Raw genomic sequence first — 13,664 nt, forward strand, 5'->3', positions numbered from 1 at the left:
TGGGGTTTGAGCCCCGGTGGTCTAGTAGCAGCATCTTAATCTCTCACTCACTCCGCCAGCCCACCACGCAAAGCAAACCCCTCGCCGACGGGATCCAGTCCAAGCAACTAGGCTGGTCCCATCTTCTTGTCCCCTTACCTCTCTGGAAAGATCTCCCATCACTCTCCTCACCCACTCACTCTGCACTGAGGTAGCCCCTTGCCCTTTTGGCCCTTATCCCTCGGCTGTCCTTCTGCTGGACGTCTCCTTGCCTGCACCCCCAGACAGCTCTCGCTCTGGGCTGCCGGGCACTTAGCCTCTTGGGTCTTTGATGATTGTAACACACAGCCCAGTTCTCCACGTGGCTCAACCTCTCTCTTCCTTCTAGTCTTTGCTGAGATGTCACCTTTCCAGTGAGGCCTTCCAGAACCATCTTTTTAAAATTCACTCTGCCCCACCATCACCATGCCAGCACTCCCAGTCTCCTTCTTTGTGTTTTTTCCATAGCACTTATCACATTCTGATACACTGTATCATTTACTTATGTGGTTTGTTTGTGATCTGTCTCCCTCCTTAGAACGTAAGCTCCCTGAGGACAGGCATTGTTGCCTGTGTTTTCATTGCTCCATCCCCAGTGCCTGGAACAGTGCCTGGACTGCAGTACACACTCAGTAAACGTTTGTCGAATGAATGAAGGAACACGTTCTCCACTGTTACAGTTCTCCGTTACCTGGTTGTCTCCCTTCTACAAGTGTGAGCTCCTTCCAGGAGGCACTTTACCTGATTCATTTCTGTATCCCCAGCAACTAACAAAGGGCCTGGCCATTAGTAAGTCCTCAGGAAGACTTTGTTGAATAAATGAATAAGTAAGCAAATGGATGGATGGATGGATTTCTTCCCCAGAGGAGACGTTACCTGGCAAAATGTAGCAAATAGGTGTCCACATGTAGCCTCGCCTGTGGCTGCTTCTCAGGGTAGAATGAGCCCCCAGCACAGCGGCTGGGATGTTTACAGCCCCAGGAGCTCATTCAGGTCTGTCAAACTTCAACAGGGTGATCCAGCCTGGCTAGCCTGGGCAAAACACTGACGTCAGCGGGCGGTCAGTCTTGACTCTGCTCCTCCCTTGCTCTGCCCCTTTGCCCTCTCCCCAGAGCGAGAACTTGGCTTCCCCTGACTTCATTGGAGACACTGCCCTCCTCACCCAATGCCACGGAGGCAGTGCCTCTGCTCCGCCATCCCCGGCAGCTGCTGCTCGGGAAACAGAGACAAGGAAAGGGGCGGCAGCCGCAGAGCCTCCTCTCCCAGCTCCCTGTAACGTCTTGGCCCAGTGGCACTTGGATTTGCTGTTTTGTTTTTTTCTGCCGTGCTCTGGCCCAAGCCTCTAGAAGGCTGAGGTACTTGCGGGTCTTGCCTCCAAATTCATGCTGGTTCTCCACCCTTGGGGCTGTTGCGAAGCCACAGACCTGACTTGCAGGCTAGAAGCAGGGCGAACCAGGGAGACCAGAGGAGCTGATGCTCACGGCTGGTGCTCCTGCTTAGTGAGGGAGGTCCCCTCTTGTTGGAGAAGCCCCTCGGTGTTCCCTCCCCTTAGTGCAGGGGCGTGGGCCCTGGGGACCTTCCCTGAGCAGGGCACAGCCTGTGCCGCTGCGGGCAGAGGGTAAGCCTGAACGCTCCACACACAACCTCAGAGCATGTGCAGCCAGGCCCGGAAGGTGGGGCCGGCAGCGGGGGGCTCCAAGGTCAAGGGGATCTCAGAGACTTCATCCACTGGCTGGAAGGAAGGTCCTGTACTCTTAACCTTCAAAGTAAAAGCCAATAGAGGAGACAGATTGAGAACTCTGTTGAGCACACAATTCAAATTAACCAATGGATTTTGTTGACATTCTTTCCCCTTTATGCTTCCATGAAAGTTAACTCCTTGGCTTAATTCATTCTTCACTTCAAAGACAAAAGACAGTTTGCTCCCTTCTTTGATCTATTCATTCCTTTAAGTAGCATATTGATTTCCTTCTATTCCTTCTTCTGCTAATTAATTAATTAAAAATGTTAATTGCGCACCCACTCTGTTCCAGTGCGTTCTATCCTAGGTGCTGGCTGGGCTAGGGTTTCAGGAGGAAACAGAATCCATCCCAGATGGTGTGTGTGAAGGGAGGACTTACAGAGGGGATGGCCAGGCTCCCTGTGACGGCAAGGAGCCCTTACTGCCAGCACTGAGGGCAAGGGGAGGAAGTGCTGTCTGGGGAGCCCAGGGAGGGCTGGAGCCATGGAGGACGGCGGCCTGTAGGGATCGGTGGTTGGGGAGGATGCAGCTGTTGCCGGAGCTGCTGAATTAGAGCAGGGAGGTAGCAAGGAAGAAACACTCCCAGCTCTTTCTCTTTCCACCCCCTGATCTCTTGCCAGTGCCTTTCTTGGGCCAAGGGCCAGTTGCAAGGGAGTCAGCCGATGCGGTCCTTCAGGGCCAGCCTCCCAGGGCAAGAGCCAGGCAGAGAAGGTGGGGACTGGAGTTAGGGAGGCAGAGAGAGTGACCGGCATGACAACCAAATCTCAGCTCTCCGGGCTGCATATTCTAGCTGGAGGACACACATCAACCAACAGGTAAACGTTCATCCGGTGGTGACTGGTGCCATTCCAAAAGTAAATCAGGGTGGGGTAGATGGAGCTTATGGGGGTGGATTAATGATGAGGGTTGCATTTTATGTCTGGGGAGTCGGGGATGAGAAGGGACAGCTGCCAGGAGGCTGTGGCCATCTCCCTGGTGAGAGACGACGTCGTCTGCCCCAGATATAATTGACAGCAGAACTGATGAGGGTTTTGATGACCTGGACAGCCACTAGGAGGGAATCCAGGGGAAGGAAGGAGTCTTTACTGTTTGACCTGAGACACTGGGAGGGGGGCCTGGAATAAGGGGAGACCTGAGGAAAGAGGGGATTCGGGCAGGGCTGTCGGAAGTTCAGTTTGGGACCTGCTATGTTTAAGAAGCTTCTAGGTGGAGTGAGGACACTGTCCCAGCGGGTGGACAGGTGAGTCTGGATCTCCAGGGAAAGCTTCAAGCCCCAGAGAGAGATTTGGGAGTGTCAGCAGCATATCGATGGTTTTAAGGCTCCGAGTCTGGGTGAAGTCACCCAAGGAGAAAGCATGCACAGCAGAGACGAGGGCTTCGGGCTGAGTCCTGGGACGCTCCACCTGGGAGGTCTGGTAGGCGAGGGGGCAACAGCCGAGCTGACTAAGAATGAGTGGCCAGGGAGGCTGAGGGAAAACCAGGCCAGCGTGTTGGCTGGAAGATGGGAAGAGGAAGTTTCCAGAAGGACCCAGGAGGAAGAGGAGTGGTCAACTTCATCGAAGCTGCTGGGAGGTTACAGGAGACTGACTATTGACTTTGGGTCGTTGATGTCCTCAGTAAGAGCAACTTGAGTGGTGTGGTGGGTCGAAAACCCTATTGGCATGAGCTGAGGAATGAAGATGCAAGGTGGAGACAGTGAATTCTCTTTGGGAGAGTTTTGCTATAACAAAGAGCAAGGAAATGGGATGATAACAGAGGTCATGGGGTCAAAGGAAGTTGTTTTTTTAATTGAGGTGAAATTCACTTGAAATAAAATTAACCGTTTTAAAGCGAACAATTCAGCGGCACTTAGTATATTCACAGGGTTGTGCAACCACCGTCTCCTCCTAGTTCCAAAGCATTTTCATCACCCCAAAAGCAAACATCGTATCCATTACATAGTTGCTCCCCATTCACGCCCTCCCCCAGCCCAGGTAACCACTAATCTGCTTTCTGCCTCTATGGATTTGCCTGTTCTAGACATTTCACTTAAATGGAATCATAGAACGTGTGACCTTTTCTGTCTGGCTTTTTTCACTTAGCATAATGGGTTTGGGGTTCTTCCACATTGTAACATTTCTCAGAACTTCATTCCTTTTTATGGCTGAATAATATTCCATCGTATGGATGGACCACAGTTGTGCATCCAGTCATTGGTTGATGGACATTTGGACTGTTTCCACCTTTGGCTATTGTGAATAGCACTGCTGTGAGCTTTCATGTACAGGTTTTCATTTGAACACCCGTTTTCAGTCCTCTTGGGTATGTGCCCAGGAATGGAATTGCTGGGTCATATGGTAATTCTCTGTTTACTTTTTGAGAAACCGCCAACCTATTTCCCCCAGTGCCTAAACCAGTTTACATTCCCACTAGCAAGGGATGCGGGCTCCCATTTCTCCACCTCCTTGCCAACACTTCTTAATTTTGTTTTTGTTTTTTAATTGGCGATATTAAGAAATTTTTGTGCATAGCTTGGAATAATCTAATAGAGAGGGAGAAATTGATGATGCTGAAGAGAAATGGGATAATTGCTGGAGGGAAATCCTTGAGAAGAGGAGAAGGATGTGCCCACAAGACCCACACAAACTTGGGAGATCCTCTAAAGTGAGAAGTCTGTTTGGATGCTGGGCTACCGAAAAGGAAAAAGAGAAACGCGTCTGACATCAAGGCCTGAGGCTCACTCTATGGTGAGGGGCTTTCCTACAGAGCAGTGTCAATAGAGGTTGGGGCAGGCAGAGCAGGTGGTCTTGCCTTAAACCTGTATTCTCATCCACAAGCTGTGGTGCTTCGGCAAGTCGGGTGACCTCTAGAGCCCCAGTATGCTCAGCCATAAAATAGAAACGACAAAACTTCAGTGGCTGCTCTGGGGATTAAATGAGGCTATATATAACCAGTGCCTGGCACACAGTAGGTGCTGACTGAATGTACGTCCCTTACATTGGCTCATCCTTCTGACTAGATTGTGAATTACTGTTAGCGATCATAAACACAAGTTTGTTTACTTGCCACACGGGAGGGCCAAAAAACTAGAAACACCAGGCTTGTGGTGAGGAAAGAGGTTGGGTATTAAAAGGCAGCCAGATGAGGAGATGGGAGTTAGAACTCAGATCCACCTCCTAGAAGGGAAAAAGGTAGGGGTTTTTATCTGGGCTTTTAGGTAGGGGTGGGGGAGCACGTGGCCTTGTGGGTTGGCGCCTTCCCACCAGCCTGTGTCTGGCCTTGAAGACTGAATTTCTTTTCCCTTGAATGTCTGGATTTTTCTGGTTAGTTTTCATCCGCAGCCTTGTGAGGCTGAATCTTGACGTCTGGACTTTGACTTCCCGGGAAAGACAGCTCACTCGTATACTAAGGAGCGCCAGAAAGACTGATTAGTCTTAAACAACGGTTGATTATGCTGAATATGCACAGCTGCATGTAGCAAAACTTATCTCAAAGGTTTTGCTCTAGGAATATGTTTAACTCCTTCCTTCTCGGTTTCATTACCAGGTAGAAGTGAAAGGGGTGCCCTTCTCGGCAGTCCTTTCAGTATCTAGCACTATGTTGGCCACATAGTAGGAGCTCCAAAAACATTTAAAAAGAATAAATAAACAGGAATGAAAATAATTATCAATAAAGAGATTTCCCAACAATATTAGCAACAGCAAATATTTGCTGGGTGCTTGCTACACAGCAGCCAGTTCCAAGGGCAGCATCTCATTTGAGCTGCACAACATGACCTTGAGATGAGCACTCCCTCATCCTCGCTTTGCAGAGAGGTCACTTGTCCAGTGGAACATGGCTGCAGCTAGGATTTGAGGTCTGACATCAAATCTCCTCATATTATACTGTCTATCTAGATGCTGCTAAGCCAGTGGTTGAATAATCCTGGCACCAGAGAAAGATCTGTTGTAGCTAAAAAGACGTCAAGAGAGAGACTGGGTGACTGCTTGGGGAAAAGAGGGGCTGGGGACCAGCTGGATAACGGTGGAAGATTTGAAAGGCCTGAAAAGCAATCCCATGGCTCAGAGGCAGCCTCCGTCTTGGTGTGTTTGCATTTCCTTAAGCACAGCTAAAGTCTCCCGGGCATAGAAATGTCATCTGCAGGTTGTGTCAGACATCGGAGGTTGGTTGATAAAGACACCTTGGTGGCTGTCTCCCAGGGATCAGGTGATTTCTTTCTGCTCTCCAGGCCACCCCTTTGTCAACATCAAGGCACTGCGGAAATCGAAAAAGTTTTCCTGGTTGCTCTGAATCAATGTCAAGGAAATTGGATGGGCGTTTCCAGTTTTCCGAGAAGTGCTGTCTCCCAGAGCCTGAGCCAGGCACAGCATCCCTTTCCCATGGTGGGTGGGTCTCCTGGGCGCCCATCTTTCTGTGCTTCACCCCAGAACCATCCGTCACTTCCCACACCCTCACCTCTCTCTGTGAACTGGTCAGGGTTTTTTGGTGCCCTGGGCTGAGCTTGGCTCTGGCCCGGGCTGCCCAGCTGCACTCTTGGGTCCCTCATCTCTTTCCCTCACATCTCTCTGCCACACCAGTGCTCAGTTATCTCAGGGTCTGGAGGAGAGAATGGGATTAGCATGTGAGCATCACCTTCAAGGTAGAGAGACAGGTCAGGAGGACAACGCGGCGTTCATAAAATACCAACAATGGCAGTGGCCATGGAGGCAGCATTTCCCAGTTGACGGCTCTCCTGTATTTCTCCATGGGCTGATTTTACTCCTTCATTGGCAGAGTAGCAAGAGGCAAGAGTTAACTCCTCGTCCTGCTCCTCCGGGCTTAGGACTCCATCCGCCTGCATTCCTTTGTGTCCTGCTTCAGAACTCCAGCATGTTATTTCAACTGACCCTCCTCCCAGTCCAGGCAGGTGGGTCTGGCCCTGGTCACATCCTCATGATAGCAGGAAGGGAGCAGACACCCAGGACGGTTAATCTGTTACTCAGCAGTGGCTTTGCCAGGACACCTCTGCCTTTGACTCCCTGTCCAGAACTCACTGACCTACGGCTGGGCACATTTTTAATACGTTGAGCTGGCCATCAATAATTCACTGTTAATCATTTATTACTCATTACAGAATGTTTACAGTAGCAGCTAGATGCTGTGTAATCATTAACGCTGTTTTCTTTCACAATTTCCCAGATTTCTATTTGATTATATCAGGAGCTGATCTATCCATGAAGCATCTTCAGTCGGCTCTAGCAAACTGGGAGGGAAGCTCCAGGAAACTGGTAAGTTACGTTCACAGGCTTGGCTTGGCTTCTGGGATGATTTCAAGAATTACTGAGGCTCTTACAGAACAGCTGGAACACGGGATTTGAAAACTGAGGGATTTAAAAATCAACTTGGTGAAGATTAGGTGAGAAAATGCACATAAAGTGCTTAATGTGGTGTCTGAGGAATGTTAACACAAAAATGAAACTGATTATGAGTGATTATGGCCACGGTTATTATTCCAAAGGCTGGTAATCTGGTAAATGTCCTCAACCCTCCCTCCCTTCCTTTCTTTCTCTCTTCTCTCTCTTTCTTTTAAAGCTGCTCTATTTTCTACATTCCTTTTCAATATCTTGTTTTACGGTTACTTTAGCTCCATGCCAAAGTCAGCAGAGAATTAACCCTGAAAATTAAGAAGAAAGTCACAGCCAAGTGGTAATCAGACTGAGAACTCGGGGACCAGGGAGTGTGTGGCGTTCCGTGTCCTGAGCTGTCAGCAGCGGCTGTTGGAACCTCTGGGCCTCGCTCAGCAGGGTGGACAGAGCACAGGGCAGCGACCCTGGGCACTTCCAGGAAGGGGCGTCGAGCTTGCAGGAGCCTGGTTTGGGACAAGAAGGCCACCTTGGCTGTGAGCCACCCTTTTGTGATGCACTGATGCATTCTGGGGCCTTGTCTCTGCTTTTGTCCTTTCACCCAACACACATTTATCAGTGATGGTTTGACTTCAGGCTTCTGGGTTCTGTCCGACCTCTGTGACAGATTGGTAAGGTAAAGATTCTTCTCCGAGCCCTGCTTGCTTTATTTCTGACATGGCTGGCAGCTCAGAGCTGGATTTGAACCCACTGGTCCTGCTGCCTGGGGTGCAAGCTGTCTGCACTCAGCCTTGCACTGCAAGGCAGGCAGCCTCCCACCGTGATGTGATGTCTCAGGGATGATGAGGTCATTGTCAGCTCTGTGGTGGTCTCTGTAGAGTGAGGTGCACAATCTCAGACCTCTGCTGCAGATAGCTCCCCTGGGCAGTGGGTCCCTATTGACTTAGCAATCCTTGTCCTTCTTGGCCAGGGAGTAGAAGATCAGAGTTGGTTGTGGCCCCGGAGGAAGCAGAGCCCACCACCCACACATCCTCCTGGTGCCAGCAATGTTCCCCTTTGGCAACATGTTTTCTGGGAGGAAGGCACAAGTCTCTCCCTGTCCTTGACCTATGGCACACCTCCCCTCACCTTGCAACACGGAGGATTTACTCAGCCTGTCATTGGGATCTGCTGAGGCCGCTCTTCACCCCACCCCACCTTAATTATGGCACATGAAGATACTTAACGCACACTATGATTTCTTTACGTCCTGTTGTTGCCTTCTCTTCTCCTCCCACCCATTTCTGTGCCCACGGCTTCCTCCACATTTGTGACTGTTCTTCATCTGCTTTGACCTTGATTTCCAGTGGTTCCAGCTTTGGATGGGCAAGGTACATCCTAACAAAAGCCACCCTTGGACCACAGCTTGAATCATGTCTTCTCTCAGTTGTTCCCCCATCTGAGCCCCCAGTGAAAGCTTGACATTCTCCTGTAACTGCCTTGTCATGCCTGTCAGTCACCCTCTGTCCCTCCCTCATGAACACCCAAAGCTAGCAAGACCCACCATCTTCCTTCTCCAGTACTGAGCCGTGAAGGGACCTTGCACACCATCCTGCTACCTGACCAGGCTTGGTTTTTAAGGCTGTTCCCCGGATGTCCCTAGTGACTATTTCACAGCTTCGCAAACCTGCCACATGCCTCCCTCCTTCCCCTTCAGTTGATTGCTTGGCCTTGTGCTTCACTGAGGGGTACAGATGCCATTCAACAGAAGTCCCTCATTTCTCCACTTCCGTATCTGCAGTCCTAGTCATCCTTTTCCTACATTCCGTCCTTTGATCCACACCCCACTGTCTGCCCTCTTCTCTGTTCCTCCCCTCCGCCAGTGTTCTGCTCTTCCAGATGTTCCAGGCTCTCCCCAACCACTCAACTTAAGTCGCTCTCATTACACTTACCAATGGCTTCCATGTGGCCACATGTTGTGGACACTCTTCATTCCTCTTACTTGACCCGTGAGTCATATTCAACACAGCTAACCACTCACTTCCTCTGAAAGTTCTTGTCTTGCCATTGCTAACACCTTGCTCTCTCTGTTTTCTCCAACTCAGTCTCCATTGCCATTTCAATCCCCTGTCTGCTCTTTCTGTGTTGGAGTTCCCTAGGAATCTTCTCCCTCTATGCTTTCTCCCTGGGTGGTCTTACCTAATCCCATGGTTTTATTACCATTAATTTATCCTGAGCTCAGACCGCTTCTCAAACACCACTCTCATTTCCAAATGCCCCATTGGTATTTGCACTTGGATGTCACTCAAACATCTTGAGCTCCACACTTCTTAAACAGAACTCTCCATTTCCTGCCATCCCAACATCTGTTACCTTCTGAGTCTTCTCCAGCTCAGGGAATGATAGTTGCCATTAATTACACACCAGGGACTTGCCAGGCATCTCCCAAGTCCTTTTATATACATTATCCCTTATCTAACAATCGTGATCTGAGAGGATCATGACCATCATTAACTGACCGATAAGGAAACAGACCCAGAAGTTAAGTAACTTGTCCTCACTCACAACTGCAAAACCCAGGATTAGGACCCAAGTTTCTGACTCCAATAGCCTTGCTCCTTCCACTCTGCTCATGTCCTTTCAAATCCTGGCTCTTGCCTGATGGTTTAGAGCCCATCTTCATCCTTAGGGATCTGTAGGGCCATCATGTTGCATAACTGCAGGGGGACATTTACAGTGTCATCTGTGTGAATGACTCTCTCTGGAGTTATATGGTGACAGCCATTCACATAAACTAGAATGGGAATGCAGCCCCTGGAAGTGGGCAAGTGGTGGCCATGGATACCGTCATTCTGGCCTCCTCTGTCCCATCCTGTCCCATCTGATCCCATTCTGACTCCTCTTTTCCTGCCCACCCCACCCATTCTGTTTTCTATACACCTCTCGGGCCAGGGACTCTGTCAGATTCTGTGGACACAGAGATGGATCAGCTGTGGCCCCCAAGTGTGAGGAGTGAATACACTCCTCAGAGTTCTCCTCAGAAAGTGAATACACTCTGAGTTCTCCAGAGGAACAGAACCAGTAGGATGTATAACTATATAATAGATATGTGTAGATATAAATATAGACATAGATGTAGATATAGATAGAAAGTGAGGGAGAGAGAGAGGGAGAGAGAGAAATTCTAAGGAGTTGGCTCATGCAATTGTGGGGGCTGGCAAGCTCAAAACCCATATGGTGAGCCAGCAGGCTAGAAATTCCGGTAGAAGTTGATGTTGCAGTCTTGGTCTGAAGTCTGGAAACTCAGACCGAATTTCTATGTTTCTCTCTTGAGGCCAAATTCCTTCCTCTTCAAGGTACCTCAGTCTTTGCGCTTAAGGCCTTCAACTGACTGAATGAGGCCCACTCCCATTATGGAGTGTCACTGCTTTACTTAAAGTCAACTGATTGTAAATCTTAATTGTATATAAAACACACCAGCAACATCTAGCCTGTTCTCTAGGTGTTCAACCAAACAACTGAGCGCCATGGCCTTGCCAAGTCAACATGTAACATGAACCATTGGGAGGAGGTCTCAGTCACTCGTGAGGACACAGACAAGAGAAGAGTCAGCCTGTACAGTTTTCTTCCTGCTAGGCTAATGGGACATGCTAGGATACGTGCACAGGAGGAAGTGATTGAGATTTTCCAGAAGGAACAGACAGATGGGCAGAGGAGGTGGGCCTGGAGGGTGAGACAGGGGAAGGAGGGAAAGCATTCTAGGCCAAGGGAACAGCCCAAGAAACAGCAAGAGAGGCCTGAAAACAGAGGTCCAGCGTGCTGGAGTGTCCCTGGGTGTGTGCTGGGACGAGACAGGTGGGGTCTCTCAGTGGAGGGCCTTGAATGTCCCACTCAAGTGTTGGCCACAGCAGCTCCCCAGTCTTCTTGTCAGGCCAGCTCAAATGACTTCTGGACCTCAGAGCCATCATGTTACAAAACTATGTATTCTTCCAGAATTGAATGTTTTTAGGTCTACTTGAGAACGTAAGGGCTTACTTCTTCAAAAAAAATTTTTTTTAAGTAATTTTAAAAACTTGTTTTTCTAGTTGTAAAATTTTTTTTTTCTTAGTCTACAAAATTGGAGAACTACAGGCAAACGTATCAGATGAAAGGTGGCTGAAATGCCACAGTCAAATGGTAACTGCTGTTATGTGTCGCTGCTTCCAGGCAATCTATTTTCTGTGCACATAAGCATGTGACTGTCCTCTGCTCATCTCCACGGCCCCTCCCCACTGCTCTCCCATCCTGCACTGGGCCAGCCCGCTCACCTGTACACCTGCACCTGTATGCGGTCTGCACTCTCTGCCTTAATTGTCTCTTCTCCTAGAACACAAGCTCCACGAGGGCGGAGCAAGTGCCGTCTTGCTCAGGATTGCCTCCTCTTAACCTAGACACTAGGAGCTTAATAAAGAATTGTTGAATAAATAATATATAAACATTTTATTTTAAATTTAATTTTAAATTTAAAAAACACATAGGCATAGTTTAAGTACATAAATTGTTTAATCGTGTGACTCTATAAGTATACCTTTCTTTTTTCTGAGGAAGATTCACCCTGAGCTAACATCTGTGCCAGTCTTCCTCTATTTTGTATGAGGGTCACTGCCACAGCATGGCTGCCGATAATCATGTAGGCCCATGCCTGGGAACCGAACCTGGGCCGCAAAGTGGAGTGCACTGAAATTAACCACTAGGCCACAGGGCCGGCCCATAGAAGTACCTCTATTTTTAATGCTGACTAATATATATTTTTTATATGTCTTCCTCTTTTTGTCAAGTAAGAATTCTAAACATTTTCCCATGACATTAAATGTTCCCCTTTAATGTAAGTCTTTAAGCACTGCATGAGTTTCCATCATACGGATGTACCATAATTTATCTACACTTTCTGGTAAGATATTCTTTCCTATTGTGAATACTGTTTTTCTAACATGAAAAATGCTGTAATGACAATCTCAGGCTTAAATCTTTCTGCGCATTTTTATTACTGCTTTCAGCTAACTTCTTATAAATGGAGTTTATAAATGGAGCCATTTGTAAATGGAGTAGTTGGGCCTAAATATTTTTATGGCTCTAGAAACATATTTCCAAACTGCAGAAAAGCTGTACGGTTTTCTCCTTCTGTCACACCAGTGACTCTGCTTACAATTTTGGTAATAGTTTCCAGATTGATGGGGACATTAGTGCTTCATTTTAATTTGTACTGCTTTTGCTTTTATTTTCACATCTTGGGGACAGAAACTCTAGTGTTTCCAAGATGTACCCCCACCCTAAGAATGACTTTCTGATGAGAATCTTCTGGAAAGGGGCCTGTATTTAATAAGCAATGCAGCAAGTGTGGGAAACAGATGTAGTCCAACCCAACCATCTCACAATAGAGAAACGGAGGCCAGAGTAGAGGAAGGAGGTGCCTAGGTCTCCAGGGGGAGCTGGGGTCCCCCATCCTGGTGTCCTCGTCAGGGCCCCTCACCTGTTCGGGGCCACCTCCCCTGAGTTACCCATCTGCGACATCAGGTGTCTAATGACTTCCTCCTTTTTTCTCAGGAACAAAGAAGCCCAGCCCAAAATCTGAAAAAGAAACCATGCAGCTCAGTGAAAAGGACCCAGCAGATAGCCAAGAAAGCGATTTGGTGAAAAAGAAATCGGTCAGTCCTGGATTCCTTGTCTCTCCCTTATACGCCAGGGCGGTCCCTCCTGGGAAGTGGGGGTGAAGGTGAGGTCAGGCGGAGGAGAGTGAGCAGAGGCTGGGAGCACAGTTATGTGGGAAGGAGCCGAGAAGTCGGAAAGTGTGTGCGATGAGGCGCAGGCCACTGATGGCACTGTACTTTGTTGATAATACTATCTGCTGGTGACCTTCTGGACAGGGGGGTGATGTCTCCATACCAAAGGTCATTTTCAGGAGGGGACATTGATATTGAAGGTAATGATGTCATCATCCTTAAGGATACACTGAGACCCATCCTCCACCCCACCACAAGGCCCAGTTCAGGTGCCCCCTCCTCCTGGAAGTCCTCAGCACTTACAAACACTCTCTCCCCCCTTGGGACTCCTTGAACCCTCCCTTTAAGCCAAATTAAAAAATCAATAGCCAGACAGCACCCGCTCTGTGCTGGACCTTTACATGGGTCTCTCATTTGGTTCTCTTGGCCACACCATGGTGAAGGCATCACTCCCCTCATTTTACAGGCAGGGAACTGAGGCTCAGAGAAGGCTGAAGCCACTCATCAAGGCTACATAGCCAATTGCAGGTGCAACTGGTCTGGAACCCTGGCCCCTCTATGCCTTGTCTCCTGTGATGGGTATGGAAGCAACCAGGACTCACAAGAAGATATGTCCATATTTGTAATTAACCTTTATTTATCAGGACAAAGAGCAACACAAGTGTATCCACTAAATTGCCAGGGACATCTGAAATTAGCAGGCTGAGCTTCATTATCCCCATCTCACAGGTGGGAATGGAGTTTCAGGGAGGCCAAGCCACCTGCCTCAGGTCATCCGGGGACACGGCGGAATCATGTTAAATAGAGAGCGATTCCCTGTATATCCTTCTTGGTGTCTATATTAGC

General features: G+C 48.7%; 1 protein-coding gene across 5 annotated transcripts in view; it reads left to right on the forward strand.

Annotated features, from left to right (window-relative positions):
- SLC2A9 (solute carrier family 2 member 9) overlaps positions 1 to 13,664 on the forward strand; it is a 231,717-nt gene that overhangs the window by 25,391 nt on the left and 192,662 nt on the right. For 4 of the 5 annotated variants that reach the window (XM_070506228.1, XM_044767825.2, XM_070506230.1 and 1 more), the window contains 2 exons: positions 6,917 to 7,005; positions 12,643 to 12,743. In XM_070506228.1, the coding sequence (XP_070362329.1) occupies positions 12,681 to 12,743 (63 nt within the window). In that variant the 5' untranslated portion in view covers positions 6,917 to 7,005; positions 12,643 to 12,680. Of the gene's footprint in view, positions 1 to 2,490; positions 2,575 to 6,916; positions 7,006 to 12,642; positions 12,744 to 13,664 lie in introns of those variants that run through there. The other variant, XM_070506229.1, reaches the window with a different exon arrangement.

Source organism: Equus asinus, chromosome 3 (assembly GCF_041296235.1).
Source record: "Equus asinus isolate D_3611 breed Donkey chromosome 3, EquAss-T2T_v2, whole genome shotgun sequence".
Taxonomy (NCBI): domain Eukaryota; kingdom Metazoa; phylum Chordata; class Mammalia; order Perissodactyla; family Equidae; genus Equus; species Equus asinus.